This window comes from Ursus arctos, unplaced genomic scaffold (assembly GCF_023065955.2).
Source record: "Ursus arctos isolate Adak ecotype North America unplaced genomic scaffold, UrsArc2.0 scaffold_31, whole genome shotgun sequence".
Lineage (NCBI taxonomy): Eukaryota > Metazoa > Chordata > Mammalia > Carnivora > Ursidae > Ursus > Ursus arctos.
The window spans coordinates 3392860-3409223 of record NW_026622997.1 but is presented as its reverse complement, the minus strand read 5'-3'; the positions used below and the strand labels follow the sequence as shown (position 1 = coordinate 3409223).

Below are 16364 nucleotides of genomic sequence, written 5' to 3'. Positions count from 1 at the left end.
ATGATCCCGGGGTTCTGGGGTTGAGCCCTGCATTGGGCTCCCTGCTCAGCAGAGAGCGTGCTTCTCCCTTTCCCTCTGCTGCTCTCCCTGCTTGTGCTCTCTGTCTCTGTGTCAAATAAATTAAAAAAATCTTCAAAAAAAAGAAAAGATCTGACTAAATCAAACTCTTTTCAAGTTTGTCATTTCCCTAAGTTACTTAGTTCTTCTGAACTTTGGTTTCTTCATCTGTATAAAACATACGTCTAGACAGGAACTGTGTTTAGCTGACATGTAACACACAGTTCGTGCTGGGTGCCTGGCACTATTATAAATGCTTGACATAAATTAACACTGGTAATCTGTAAAATAAATCCATGAGATAAGTTTGTTATATCCCCGTTCTGCACATGACAAAACTGAAGGACGGGACAACCAGGTAATCTGCCTGTGGTGCCCGGGGACCAAACCCGTTAGTACATGTGAGAAACAGTTTGTAAACCACAAAGCAACCTAAAAATGTCAGACATCTTTATATTTTCCCACAGTATATTATCAACTTGTAACAAAAGACAGATCCTAGGGACACCAGGTTTCTGGTTTAGATTTGACAGGTCAAGGGTTTGGTACTGATCACTCCCATCTTCACAACAAGAAAAAGCTGAGCAGACAGAAATTGGTGACTCTTCTCAGACCCACCAGAGAACTGAGGCAAAAGCAAAACAGACTGTCACCCTGGAAACTGGACAGATGGGAATTCAGAGAATCACAGTGAATCTAAGCCAAGGTCGGGGCCAGGGCCAGTAGCTAATGGGGCCAGTAACTCAGAGGAATGTTTAACCAGTAACTGAGGAATTGTTGGAGGCTTACTGTGGACTAGTTTACGAGTTAAAAACTCCTAGGGGCCCAGTCTTAGCAAGGTCCTGACCCCTTCATGGGCTTCACCTCCAAGAGCCCCATCAAGTTACCACAGGAAAGATTGGAGAAAAATCCTCTTGTGTTTCTGGTAGGGGGAAGGGAACAAGTCACCATTCTGAAATACACCTGGAGCATTCTGTTGTCTATAACAGAGGCTCGTACTCAAGGGAAACTGCTCTACCAGAGCCTTATCTGACCTAGCGGAAGACAGACAATCCCAGCCTTCCTGTTTCACAGAGGGAAGGGGAAAAAAAGGCCAAGAAATACTTTGGCAGGTCACAGCCCAGGGACTCAGGCCCACTAAATAAAACCTAAATTTAATCATTAGGTTATAGAATTATTCCCCTCCCTAACATCTTACTACCACATCAAGTGTAATAACAGCAGATTACAAATGAACAAAGCTGTAAGACACTCTATTTAAGAAGGGGTTTCTAGGGAAACCCCAGAGCAACCAGGGGGATAAGGACAAGGACATGGGAAGAAATTAAAGTCTTTTTAATTTCGAAGCATTCAGCATAATCCAGCTTCTAGCCAGATTAACATAAAATTGCACATTACAAGCCTGATTACCTCAGTTCCTATTACCAGATACATCCATATCCAGTTTTCAACAACAACAAAATGAATAAAAAATTTAAGACATGCTAAAAGGCAAGGAAAAAAAAAACGCATTATGAATAGACAAAGCAAACATCAGAGCCAGACTCAGATACGACCCAGATTTTGGAATTAACAGAGAATTTAAAATAACTGATTAGTATATTGAAGGCTCTAATGGAAAAAGTAAAAAATATGCAAGAACAGATGCTTAATGTAAGCAGAGAGAAACTCTAAGAAAAAAATCGAAAGGAAATACTAGAGATCAGAAACACTGTAACGGAAATGAAAAATGCCTTTTATGAGCTCATCAGTGGACTGGACACAGCTAAGGAAAGAATCATTGAGCCTGACGATAGGTCAGTAGAAACTTCCCATTGAAAAGCGAAGAGAAAAAAAAGGAATGAAGGACAAAACCAGAGCAGAATATCCCCAAACTGTGGGACAGTTACAAAAGATAGAGCATCCATACAGTGGGAATGCCAGAGAGAGAAGAAAGACAAGGGAACAGAAGAAAGAGTTGAAATATTAATGACTGAGAATTTTCCACATTTAGTGATAGACACTGCACCACAGTTTAAGGGATCGCAGAGAACACCAAGTAAGATAAATACCCAAAAAATCTGCATGTAGGCATATCATATTTAAACTGCAGAAAACCAAAGATAAAGAGAAAATCTTGAAAGAAGCCAGAGGGTTGGGGGGGGGACGACCACGTTACATACTGAGAAATAAGGATAAGAATTATAACAGACTTTGGGTCAGAAATCATACAAGCAAGAAGAAAGTAGAGTGAAATATTTAAAGTGTCAAAAGAAAAAAATCCAGCAGCCTAGAATTCTGTATCTAGCGAAATCTTTCTTCAAAAGTAAAGGAGAGGGAGCCTGGGTGGCTCAGTCAGTTGAGCATCCGACTCTTGATTTTCGCTCAGGTCATGATCTCAGGGTCGTGAGATTGAGCCCTGTGTCAGGCTCTGTGCTCAGCATGGAGTCTGCTTGGGACTCTCTCTCTCCCCCTCCCTCTGCCTCCCCCCACTCTCTCTCTCAAATAAATAAACAAATCTTAAAAAAAAGTAAAGGAGAAATCAAAACATGCAAAGATAGCATGTTACGAGGGGGAAGAAGGAGAAATCGGTGGTAGTGTCTTACGAGGAACCTACACTACTTGCAAAACGGTGCAGCATTCTGTGGAAGTGGACTTGTATATTGCAAACACTAGGATAACCACTAAAAAAATTTTAAAAGAAGTGTAGTTAATATACTAAGGAAGGAGAGAATAGTGTAATCGTATACAATACTTAAAATCAGAGAAAGCAGAAAAAGAGGGGAAAATAAAAGAAACAGAAGAAATGCCTTATCTGCAAATATGTTGATTGTAAAATTTCTGTTTTTTAAATGAAAAATTGGTGACTTTAAAGCTGATATTTATCATTTTTTTCTATAATACTTACTATACTCTTACATATTAAAGATTTCATTTTAACAGAACTCTATTCCCTGGAAGAAATACGCTCTTTAGTTTTACTCTACTAAAGAACAACATTGTGATTCTGTAACTCAATCTTTAGAATTTTTTTTTTTTAATATAAGATTCCTACGTTGAAATACAGGTCTTTTTGCCTTTTATGCTGCTGCTGTTTTCAGCAGTGAGAGTGAAGGTGTCGATAGGCTCTAGATGGCCTTCCAGGTCACTGCTGCCCAGGGGGACTGGCAAACATGGTAATGACACTTTGCCCTTTCCCTCCGAGTTGGCCTCAGTCAGGCCCTCCATCCTCAGCCTGTAGGAGGTAGGGTCTGTGTCCTTGGTCTGGAATGGTGCAGGGAAGGAAGGCTTATCCTGCTAATCCAGGATGTGAATACTTTCAGTGGTGATGTGTCCGTGGTTGGTATTAAAGGCACTGAAACGTTGTTATTCTTCCTTCTCTTTGCACTGACTTTTAGAAATGAGCTTTGAATGTATTTTTTTTTCCTAAAAAAATCTCCCTCCAGGCTTAGTCTATACAGCACCATCGGTGCCCCTGGGGAAGGTATGCAGATCCATGGGCCAGCCTTGGGGGGATGGCCTGTACCTGAGCCGAGTCTCTTGTAGAAGCCGCTCTCACAACTGACCCCCAGAAAGTGCTTAATGAGACCAAATGTAAAAGGACAAGTAACAGAGCAGAAGTACCCAAAGCTGGGTGTCAGTGTGTGCATGTTATATTTCAGGGAAGAATCTTTTATTTTTTTGGCAAAAACGTTTTCCATTGATGGTAATGTCAACTTGGAAAGAGGTGACTTTTTGGGAAGCAGCAAGAGAAAATTAATGTAATAAAATGTCATGGTCTTAATGTGTCACTTTAATGATGTTTCATTTCAGGGATCTCTTCATTTTTATAATTCCTTCATTTATGTTTAGTAGAAAGGTACATTTTGTTCTGCTTTATGGTTTCCAGGGATGATAGTAATTATAGTCTGTATTTTAATTGTCTCTAATTGGTATTAAGTAATAGTCATTTTAGCATATGGAAAATTAAAATGAAAATGTAATAATACCGAGAGCCTCACAGTTATTAGAAGTTCTTAACCAGGGAACTACAGTGACAAATTAAAAACCAAACAGTTAAGTGGTATTAATAAAAACAAACGAAAACAACAACTGAAAAAAAAAACCCAGATGGTGCAATTACTGATCCCAAATCAGTTCTTGCAGACATCTTCATACGCATCCATCAGTCCTACCACTTAACCCTGCAGTTCTTGTTCAATGTATACCCATTGCATATTCTTCTTAAACAGTTCATTTCAGTCTGGTTATCATTTGTATGTTTGAATTTTTAATAGAAGATAGTGTATAAAAATACAAACTGTCAGGCAACTTCAAGTGTTCTTATTTTCTGTGGAAATCCGTTTTCTTATCTTCTCTGCTTTTGCTAAAATCAGTCTAGTTTTTGAGATAATATGGAAACCTCATGAATTAATGAAACTAGTGTATGTCTTTGAGTTGTACCAGCCTGTTGTCTTCAAATTTTGTACCTATTTTATCCTTTTTTTTTTTTTTTGTCCCTTAAAATAGAGTTTTCTCAGTGCCGGTAGATACTGCTGTCTCAAGGCTGAGAGTTTCAGAGGGTGCCATCCGTACACCTTGGGACATTTATTTAGCTTTGCAACCGTTGAGTGGTTAAAGACTCATGAGGGAGAGATTATGGCTGTGTGCAAGAAAGCAGGGAGTCCTGGCATGGGGTCTCCAACCACGTGGGCACTTAAACCCTTGTTTATCTTTGTCAGCTACCGAGTCACATAAAATTACTCCCATGACCTGCGGGTTACATCTCTAACTCGCACACCAAGAGTGCATTACAGTGACAGCCGGCTTCCCATCTCCTATGTCGTATGGGGTCAAGGCCCAGGCAGGAGTGTGAATCAGAGCTCTGGTTTCAAGTTCAGCACCTGGCTGTTTCACTTACCACTTCACCCTCCGCTGAGTCGAAATGTGTTCTTGAGACATCCATGTGCTTGCTTTTCAGATCGAAAACTATCTGCTCCGGAATCACGAGACCCGAAAATATCTGCAAGAGCAGGCCTACCGCCTACAGCAGGGCATCGTCACCAGCACGACGCAGCAGGTAGGAGCACACCACTCTCTCTGGCTCGCTCGCAAGGGCCACTTTTCAGAGCAGGGGACGCAGGATCTCTGTCCTCTGAATCATCCCCAATGGGACAGTAAGAACTGATTTCTGAAGAGGATGACAAAGGGAAGTCGAATTTAGGGGAAGTTGCAGGGTGAGGGAGATGTAGACTGATTCGAATGCTAAAAATGCGCTTTTAATCGCTGATGATTTTGTGCCTTTTAAGATTGTCAGTAAAGCATATTTGAGATTTCCGTGCAAATAGTAGGAACCGGTCATCCCTCGGATGAGAGAATCTGCGGGTGAGCCGATTTGCTAATTCGGGGATATTGTGTTTCTCTCTCTCCTCCCTCACACTCCTGTGAGTTTGAAACAAATCCCCAGATTCCTCAAAATAATAAGAATTTGTTGAATATTGGGGGTACTTGGGGGGCTCAGTTGGTTAAGTGTACGATTTTTTATTTCGGCTCAGGTCAGGATCTTAGGGGTGTGAGATCGAGCCCCGCCTCAGCTCCTCACTGAGCGTGGAAACTGCTTGAGATTCTTCCTCTCCTTTTGCCCCTCCCTGCTTGCGTTCTCTCTCTAAAATAAAAAAATTAAAATAAAAAAAAAAAGAACTTGTTGAATATTAACACTTAAGTGCTAAAGGGACATTAAAGTGTTTTTCTTTTTTACTTAATTTCTCTTCTCTCTACCCAATGTTAGAGAAAAAAGGAATTATGGTGATAAAAGAAATGTGGAATATTTTCTTCCGAAAGTATCAACCCAAACCAAGGATCATAAGATATTTGAGGAAATATATATCAAAGAAAGAGCAAGATAAACCAAAAACCTGACCTCGGATAATTCAGAGCACAGCCAAGGACTTTGAAAAATTTGTAATTAGTAAATTCCGTGGGACTTAGGGCATATTATAGCCATAAAATCGGAACAGGCTATTAAGCAGCAAGAGACATGCTTAGCAACTGCTGACATGGTCACTGTAAGATAGAGTTAAATAAGCTGATAGGGCACAAATTAAGCTGTTTCTCTGGAAGAAAAAGTAAAGGAAATCTTTATAACATGCAGTAAAAGGATGAAAAACTATGAAAGAAAAGTAAGTCAAAATGGTGAATAGATTAAAAATGACCAACAGCCTTCTGATAGGAACTTCAGAATTTAAAAGGAGAAAAAACAGCGGAAAACCGTTTCACAGAAATCGTGGGGTGGCTGCGACGCACCGAAATTGATCCAAATGAATGGGCAGAAAAGCCACACCTAGACGTTGTCCTGCTCAGAACACCTACGAGAAAGAAAAAACAAAAATCTTTGAGTGCCAGAGGGAAGTAAAGGGCTATCTTACAGGGGAACTAGAATCATTTCTTAGTGTCCATCCCAACTACTGGAAGCAAGTGAGGTGATGTCATCAATGATAGTTCAGAGGGGAATTTATTTGGGACCACGGATTCTTCACCTCGCCACTTCGTCAAACGGAGATGAGGACAGAATTAAAATGGGTCCAGACAGGGACTCAGAAATTTGACCCCCAAATTCCATATGCACAAAAAGTTCTTTGAGGGAATTCTCCAGCCTAACAATGAAAAATAAGAGAGTACGCAATATGAGGTGTGAATAAGAAACCGTAGCAGAAGTGAAATCCTGGAAGTCGCAAAAGCTGAAGGAAAGCTTTCAAAAATTGCCACTTCGGCCAGTCTGCTGGGAGCTGCAGGGTTAAAAGACACAGGATTATGTTTCTTTCTGGAGGGATCCCGTAGTCATAATTCTGGAACTGCATTTTAGTGGGTTTACAATTTTAATATCAACTCAGACAAGAAGGGAAAACCTCATTATTGTTCCGCTAAAAAATGTGAATGTTAGAAATCTTAATATAAAAGTATTGATACTAACTAAAATTAGAAATTGAAGAGGGAGAAGGTCGGGTGGGAGTGTTAAGTATGCTGAATTTTTAGTTTTTATTTTCTGGAATCAACCTCTTTTCTATTATTCATTCTTAAATCAAAAATACAGTTAACTATACTGGAATTAAAATAATAACTTAGAAAAATACAAATGTAAGTCTACTATTTATATTTCAAATGGAAGCCACCAGAAGAATTTAAAAAGCAGTGGGTTTCCAAAAGTGTTTATCTCAGCAGGGAGGCAGGGACTGGGAGGCAGAGTTGGTCAGTTGAGACCAGTTTTTTTTTAATGGTTTGAACAGTTTTCTTACCTTGTGCAAATGTCATTTTAATTTTTTGCCATTGCTTTTTCTTAAAAGAGAGTGAAAGAAAAACGTCCATAATAAAAGCATCGTGTAAAATATTCCAAGTAGGTAAAATTATCTGGAAGACGGCATTGGTTTGCATAGAGGTCTGTGAAAAGGTCTTCACCAGAATGTGCGGGAGGGTTGTATCAGGAGGGGTGATTTAGCTGAGTTTTATTCTCCTATACTTCACTGTGTTCTTTGAAACGTTTGCAGTAAATATGTATTCTTTGTAAAAGAAAAAGGAAAGCGATGTATATTGAGAAAAAGAAAAACAGTTATGCACATTGGTGAGGTAGCAGGGAGTTTTGAGAAAGAAAACAATATTTTGCCCTTACCAAGGCCTTAAAAATCTATTTTTTCCCCTGCAAGGGACTAATATTAGCTTAGTACTTTATGTTTTACTGTTATTTCCTGGTTTTAGTGGTGAACATTAAAAGCAACGAGAGTGCTGAAATCTTACATTGAACCTTTGCTTTGGGCTCCCCTACGAGCTGCCGTAACGCAGGCTTTTCTTAATACAACACCCTTCCAGCTTTCCCCTCACTCACAGGGGAGTTTGCCCATCCAAACACATTACTGCAGCAGCCTTTAATGCTCATCCTTACAAGTAAGGTTCGTCTTCTCAACCTAGAGGAAGTGGTACGCGGGAGGCAGAGTGCGGGTGTTTAATTCTGCGTGGCTGACATCAGTCGGAATTATTTGAGTCATTATGTAGTACGTATATTGCCACCTTTTCTCTTTGGGGATTTCTTAGGACATTATGATTAGCAGTTTTCAGACTTTAATCGATTCAGTCACTTTAAGAGAGATTTATCTCCTTCTTATTGAAACTTCTTACCGAAGTTCCCAGAAATCTGAATACAGAAAGAACAGACCTTCTGTGACTAATGTCCCGGCCAGCTGCATGGCCAGTCATCATTCCCAGGTGACACTGAAGGTATTACAATGTTGTAATGAAACGATGACATCTCATAACTGCTCACGTCTTTCTTTGTTTAGGGAAGACCTCTGTAGGACTCTCCCTTGGCTTTCAGTCTATTCTTTTCCATCTTATAAACTCTCTTCATCAGGGGTCAGCAGACCTTTTCTGTAAAAACACAAATAGTAAATATTTTCTGCTTTGCAGGCTGTAAGGTCTCCAATAACTCAACTCCGCTGTTGGAGAGCGAAAGCTGTCATAGTCACTATGGACGTGAATGAGGTGGCTCTTCCAATAAAACTTTATTTATAAAAACAGGCCCAGACACACCCTCACCCACATGGTCTTGATTTCTTTTTTTTTTTTTTTCCAGTCCTTTTTCCCATGTGTATTTTTTTTTACACTGAAGTAATAAAATATATGTACTTTGGGAAAAAAAGTAAAAACAGGCCGAGAATTGCCTGTGGTTTGTCAAACTCTGCTTTTCTCACTCTTAAAGTTTTCTGACCATTTAAAAAAAGGGAGAAGGAAGTTTTATTGCCTACAGCTATTTATCCAGCGCATTCTCTTCCCACCTCTCATGTAGTTTTAATACTTGCTTTCTTGACTTCTTCACTACCCTGTCACTTCGTAACCTTTCCCAATGTGTCCCCATCTGTACTGAAATGGCTCTCTCCATGGTCTCCTGGTCACCGAGTTCTGGGCTTTTTCTCCCTCTTCATCTGTTAATGAGAGGAGGCAGGATATGTAGCCGACCCAGATCGAAGGAGGGGCTCTGCTTTCTCTGTGGGTGTGAACTGATGTTAGTCACTTAAACCTCTTTCAGCCTTGGTTTCTTCCTCTGCGAAGTGGGGGAGATGACTCTGAAGATGCTGAGGGGATTCACTGAGATAAAGCATGGGAAGTACTTGGCTCGTCACCAATAAGCTGTTAATGTTTGTTGCTGTTATTAGTCTTACTGTCACAATTATCATCACGATTGACTATCTCATCTTTCCTAAGACTCACTGCTTTATTCATTGACAGTGTGCCATTTTGGATGTCTTTCTGCTGCTCTTGGGTCTTATCTGTCTCCTTTCCACATGACTCTTTACCCTTTTGTCTTCTAAATGCAGTTCTTTTTCTAAGTTTTGTACTTAGTGCTTATTTCCTTTAGCTATTTCATATACTCTAACCATTTTAATGCTCCAACTGTGGAGGACTCCTGGGTCTATCCCTGTTTTTTTCCAGCAAGTTTTATCTTGTCAACACTAGTTCAGCATTTCTGAGATAAGGGGTCACTAAGACGAAACTTGTCCCCTGGAACTCCTTATTTTACTATTTCTCTCAGTGGCATCATCATTCACTAAGGAGAGAACCCTTGGGGCCATCTTGGATGTCTCCTTTGCCATCGCCAGCCAGTGGTCACTGTGCCCACCCATTGACTTTCCAAGTGTCTTTGCAGTTGTTTTTTTTCCCCCCAATTCCATTGCCAGCTCTCTTGCTCAGGTGTTTTTATCAACTCACTCCTACGTCGTCTTTTAGAAGTACCATGGGAACCGGTGTATCCAGCTTGCATGTCTCCTGCTGTCTACAGTGCATGTCCTTTGCATCAGGCAGGGAAGCTGAGTCACCGAGAGTCCTATAGGGTGAGGATTCTTAGACCCTCATGGTGGTGGGAGGAGCTGGGGTCAGATGCCCCATGCCTCGTACACCCTGTTCCACGTCCTTAGCCTGTGCCTGGGTCTCACACTCTCTTGCCTTAGCCAGACTTTCCAGACCCATCTCCCACAATGAAGTGCCCTGTTCCTTATCAGGAAATAGGATTCGCAGGTGTCTGGATGTGCCATTGCTTATGTTTATTCTTTTGCTTAAAATTCCCTTCTACCTTCTCAACCTGTAGGAATCTTTCAGGACCCAGTTGAAAAGCCACCTTCGGCCTCAGCTAGATGGGATCTCTCCCTTGGCTGGAATCTTGTACAACTTGGTATCATTCCCATGTTCACTGAATACACACTTATAAGGGTCTGCTGGGGGGCAGGCACTGTTGTAGGAAGTGGAGTGGAGCTTTGGCAGGACAAACCGTGGGCGCCCTTGCGGATGTTATAGTTGGAGCACTCTCTAGCTTGTGTTAGTGTTCCTGTGAATATTTCTTTCCACTTCCAGGCTTTTAAGTTGCTTGGTGACAAAAGGTGTATCTTATTTGAGACTGTATCTCATTAGGTTTTAGGTGTTCCATCTATTTCTCTTTAATTGGATAAAGAAATTGACATGGAGAAAGATAGAATTTTCTGCATGTATGGTATTTGCTGGAACTGGGAATGGTTAGAACAGATGGAGAACAACCAAAGATGGCATTTATTACTAATACTTCTAAGTTCTGAACTTGGGTTTTATAACCCAGTATATTTGAAAAAGCCTAAGTGGTCACCAGTAAGTGTGACATGAGTTAATAGTATGATTTAGCTGCCAGAGAAGCCAGATTGACCTGTACTGCATTGGCAGAAGTATATTTGCTACAGTAAGGAAGGTGCCGGCCTTGTTCAACTTACTGATCCCCTCCTTCTGTGTTACGATCTGTTTTATTGAGGAGGGTGTATTTCATAAGGGTCCAAGATGGAAGAGACAATTCAGAAAAGGGGTGGGGAGGGGTTGGGGACCATAGGACTGTGAGTGAAGTAGAAGGGCAAGAGGACCAGGAGCGTGAAGCCTGAAGAAAAACGGATTAGGAAAGAGGAGATAGCCGTGTTCATACGTGTGCTAGACCGTCCGTGGAAGACAGCCTGCGATTGACCGTTCAGGGTCCTCGGGGGGAAGTCACGGGTCTGTCCCTTGGGACATGGGAAGACAGATTCGGACTCAACATAAAGATGACCGTGTCCAAGAAAGACAGGACGTTTCCTCGGAAGGACGCGAGCTGCTCAGACGGTGGCAGTTCTCAGCTTTTGCGGGCTGTGTGAGAAGAGTGCAATGCTGGGGCTCGAGGGCCCGTGCATGGGCCCAGATGAAGAGTGTGGGTGCTCTGAGGCGTGTGACGGGCCAGCCCAAGGGATGACAGTCTGCCGGCTTCCCATCTCCGTTCTTTCTCCCATCTGTGTGCCTTAGGAACTTCAGTATGAACTGGTAGTCAAAATCCTGATTTCTTGTTTTCAAAATTTTAAGCTTGCTCTCCGCGTGGTCATTCTGTGTCGTCGTCTGTGGTTAACTTCCCTGGGCCTTGAGCTGCTTGGTTGTAGAGCGTCTGGATGTGATCTGTTGGGCTGTTCTGAACCTCAGCGAGCATGTGTTCAGACGAACCGCTGAGACGTGGGAGGTTTATGTCTTATTTGAATGGAAGAACTGAATTTTTATGTTTCTCTTGGATGTAATTTTACAAGTTCTACTTAAAGAACGTGGTGTTGAGTTCATTGGAACTTGTCTCCTCGGTCACCGCCTCATGGCACACATTTCAGGTGTCTCTTTGAGCTCCCGGTTATTAAGGAGGACCAACTTCATCACGCCTCATCCGCATGCCTCTCAAGTGAGTCCCGTGTGGCCTCAGATGTCTGTCAGTTCCTGTCTTAGTATGCAGTTTATTTGTCTCTGGAAATTAAGTATTGCTTCTTTTATTTTTTTTTTATTATATTATGTTAGTCACCATACAGTACATCCCTGGTTTTTGATGTAAAGTTCGATGATTCATTAGTTGCGTATAACACCCAGTGCACCATGCAATACGTGCCCTCCTTACTGCCCATCACCAGCCTATCCCATTCCCCCATCCTCCTCCCCTCTGAAGCCCTCCGTTTGTTTCTCAGAGTCCATAGTCTCTCATGCTTCATTCCCCCTTCTGATTACCTCCCCTTTCTTTATCCCTTTCTTCCCCTACCGATTTTCCTAGTTCTTATGTTCCATAGATGAGAGAAATCATATGATAATTGTCTTTCTCTGCTTGACTTATTTCACTTAGCATAATATAATAAAAAAAAAAAGAAGTTGTGGTCCATATATACAATGGAATATTACTCAGCTATCAGAAAGAACGAGTTCTCAACATTTGCTGCAACATGGACGCACTGGAGGAGATACTGCTAAGTGAAATAAGTATTGCTTCTTGGGAAAATCTGAGTTCTAGATGGCGCTTTGCTTCAGGAAGCACAGATCAATACAAGAGAAGAGTTAGAATTTACACCAGTAAAGATATTTTAAAACATATAGTTAGTTCTCTGCAAGACATTGTAAAAACACATCAAGTTAAGATGCTCGCTCCAGACAAGCTTAGATTTTAGTTAGAAGAATTGTTCATAGAACTGTTTCCCGTGGGGAGCTCTGCGTCCTTCCCTTCTATAACCTCAGGACATTTGATCGTAACAGGAGCTGTTCTTACTGTACATTAACGTTGACCTTAGTGAGCCTGCGTCCAAGGAATAGCTGCTGTGAGTGGTGTCACTTTACTGGCTTGTCTTCATAATGCACTAGAAAGGGAAATGGGGTAGATGTTGTGAGCCTGATTTTCTAGAGGAGAAGGGCAGGAGGGATGGGGATGCTGCCACTCTGTATTCAGACGGTAAGTCTCCTGAGCGCTGTGGCCAAGTTGCTGTCATTGCAGAATTTATGGGGGAAGGATGGCTGACTTTGGCTTCCTGTAGTTGTTAGATCAGATAATTCAAAATGGAGCGAATGTGAATTTAAATAAAAATATTACTAGATTTCCACCTCTGCCGAGTGAATGATCAGATGGGATGGGACTCTGGATATGTGAGGTCTCTGGAAGAATTAATAATTTTTTAAGAACATGAAATAGCCTGCAGTTCTGCTTGAAATACTGGAGAAACTTTGTAAACCGCACTGTTTATCTCTTTCTTTAGAATTCTTAGGTTTCTTCATGCTTCTCCGTACAAATGCAAATACAGAAGGACATAATCTTACCCGTCTGGAATATTTTTTGTATAGAGTAGTGATCTACCACTTCCCTCTGGGTTTCATGCTTAAGTCCATGGAGTAACTGAAAATGATTCAGATATAATTTACCTGGGAGAGGGGCTTTCACGGAATAGAAACTAAATGTTATCAACTTTATCATTGCCTATGTTACAGTAATAAAACCTCAACTTGCTTTTTTTGGGGGGGAGGCTTTTAATTTATGTGGGAAAGTACCTGATATAATTGAATTAGCTTTAAAAAGATTAATTTCCAGGCACCTGGGTGGCCCAGTTGGTGAAGCGTCTGCCTTCAGCTCAGGTCATGGTCCCAGGGTCCCTGCTCAGCAGGGAGTCTCCTTCTCCCTTTGCCTCTGCCGCTCCCCCTGCTTGTGCTCTCTCTCTCTAATAAATAAATAAAATCTTTAAAAACATTAATTTCCAGGGATGTTGCGATTCTGTAATATTGAGACCAACTGGCTGTGGGTTCCATCTGGTCATGTCAGCTGTGGAGAAATTACACCGTTCATTTCTCTGTTTCCTCAGTATCTAGCGCTATGTCTGACACAGAGGGTACTCAATGAAATGAGTTACTATCTAGTGAAATGTCACAGAGTCGCCACGAAATTCTGAACCGTCCAGAGTACGCACTTTTGTTCTATGTGCTGCATTTCCTAAGGCAGGAAAAGGGATGGACGTCCCTGAGATGTTTTACTGGCGTCAGCGTTGCCGAAGGCTGCCGATATGAACAGATAAATTAATAACTGGCTACAAGCTACCTTCTTGAATGTTGCAGTTAGGAGATGTTTTTGTCCTCACTCATTCCGTGTTTTCTTCTGTCTGAACTTGGCCGTGCTGCCTTGGATGCCTGCCGTCATCGTCCCGGCACGGAGCAGATGATTGACAGGATATGTGTGAAAGTACAGGACCATCTCAACTCTTTACGAAATTGTGCGGGAGACGCTGTCCAGGAAGACTTAAAGTCAGCAGAGAGGCTCATGCGTGATGCGAAGAACTCTAAAACGGTGCGTTTCACTTCAGGCTACGTGAGACTCTTATGTAGTAAAAATCTTTAAACTTCAATTCTAGAAACTAGTTCCAACTTTCTTTAGCCTGCTACCCAATGTCCAGGGGACTAACAGTGGCAGAGTGAACGGAGTTCCTCTTTGCCTCCTTTCTGTTCCCCGGGCTAATTACTGGTCATCAAAATACAGAATAAAAAGTAGGGGCCCATGTGGTGACATGGGATGTCGTCGGGTCCTGAAGAGCTGAGAGGTAGAGTTGGAGTTTACATGAGAGGCAGATCACTTTAAATTATTCTACTTCTAAGCTGATAGCCTGAAACTCCCCTCTGTCACCTCTAGAAGGAAGCTTCTTTCAATTAGAATTTGGCCCCCAAAGTGTGACTTCATGGAGAAGGGACTAACGGGGGTCAGAGAACCTGGGCCGGGGCCTGGCTCTACTCTTGGTCACACAGCCCTTGAGTGTCTCGAGTGGGAGGGCCCTGAGCACCAGACAGATACCTTCATACCCCAGACAAGAAGACATCAGGGGGCATGGAGCTCATACGCTGGTCCTGAGCCCCCGTTTATTAATCTGTATAAGGAGCCTTTGATCGAGGACAGGGTCTCTCTAATAATATGTCTTACCCTTTCCACCAACTCTGCAGTGTCGTCAGTGCTTATTTAAATAGTTACGGGGAGGGTATTTATTTTTATTCCAGTTGTTACCAAACCTGTACCACGTCGGCGGTGCGTCTTGGCCGGGAGCCGGTGGCTTGTTGTCCGGTCCAATTCAAGAGACCCTGGAATCAATGGCTGGAGAAGTGACAAGAGTTGTAGATGAACAACTGAAGGTTTGTGGAGTTTCTGTTATTTTGTGAAATGAAATCATTATGACAACTACGTGTGAGAGCTTTTCCTACCACAGCGTGTCTGTGTGTGCACACATCTGCACACGTGCTCTGGTAGGAAAGAGTGAATACTGCGTCTCTTCTAGCTTTGTTTATAAGTGTGGGAATAACTTCTTACCTAATGAGACCAACTAAAACCTAGAAAATTTGATGGTGAATCTCTAAATACACTTCACAAGTTGCCATTGATAAGGGAATGGTGGATTTCTACTTACAAGGCAGGAACAGAAGTCTGCTTTAGGAAAAAATATCTTCTGGCATGACTTAGAGATTTAGAGAATGGCCAGGAGTCCGCGAGCTGCGTTTACAGTGCCCACGAGCTCCTGCTATGGAGAGTCTCCCGCTAGCTGGATAGGTAACAGTCCTTATAAGAAGCTGGTTGAAAGACAAGGATAGGGATTTAGAGGAAGTAAAAAAGGCACCCAAAGTGGCAGAGACTTGTCCACAGGCTCCCTGGCTGGAAAAAAAAAAGTCTTTGAAATGTAACCTAAGACTAGATTTTTCTTAAGGTAACTTTAAAACACAACTACACAGAGAAGTTGTCCCTTCAGAAGGTTGTTCTCATTTCTCATCTGCCTGTTCAAGGATGCCTTAAAAAAACCTTGTCTAAATTTCTGTAATTATTTGGTCTGTTTTCTTCTGAGACTGAAATTGCTTCAGCTCACAGGGATTTGATGTGGGACTCAGTAATAACTTCGCAACATGCTAATTACTCTGCTTGTAAATTAAATTAATGAGGGAGAAAATGTTGTGGATTATGTAGGAATTTAAGCCCCTCTTGTCTTCCTGTGCTTGTAATGCAGAGAGACTCTTGCACGTTGTCTTTATTTTGTTTAACGTGGGTATTTTGCATCCATTCTGAGTAGAGACAAAGGGGCAGAAAGAGGATGGGCTGGTTGGTACAGAGTTCTGCCAGATCATTTGTTACCTAATGGCACTTGTTTTATCCTCCAGGAAGGATACAGTATGTAGGAAGGATACTATCTTTGTTGCTATTTATTTCTCACTTAGAAAATGAAACTTAGTCTGTGAAGCATTAAACAATACTAATGAGTATAAAAGAAAGGAAAGTAAAAAATCACTTGAAATCCCAGAGATAGCATCATTCTTAATATTTTAGTGAGTTTCCAAACGTTCTGTGTCTATACACACGATGGTACATGTATGTGTTTATACTATGATACTTCTTATACTCGGTCCAGTGTCTGAATATGCTTCAAGATAAGTGAATAATCACCACCATTTTAATGGCTACATAGTAGCTCATTATATGGCTCTGTGTATTTGGAAACCTCTGCCCACCTGTGTCTCTC

The 16364-nt window shown here is 41.7% G+C and overlaps 1 protein-coding gene across 7 annotated transcripts in view; it reads left to right on the top strand.

Moving 5' to 3' along the window:
- Positions 1 to 16364, top strand: part of CARMIL1 (capping protein regulator and myosin 1 linker 1) — a 304353-nt gene that overhangs the window by 206130 nt on the left and 81859 nt on the right. For all 7 annotated transcript variants that reach the window (XM_057305073.1, XM_057305072.1, XM_057305071.1 and 4 more), the window contains 3 exons: positions 4997 to 5095; positions 14036 to 14164; positions 14863 to 14994. In XM_057305073.1, the coding sequence (XP_057161056.1) occupies positions 4997 to 5095; positions 14036 to 14164; positions 14863 to 14994 (360 nt within the window). The remainder of the gene's footprint in view (positions 1 to 4996; positions 5096 to 14035; positions 14165 to 14862; positions 14995 to 16364) is intronic.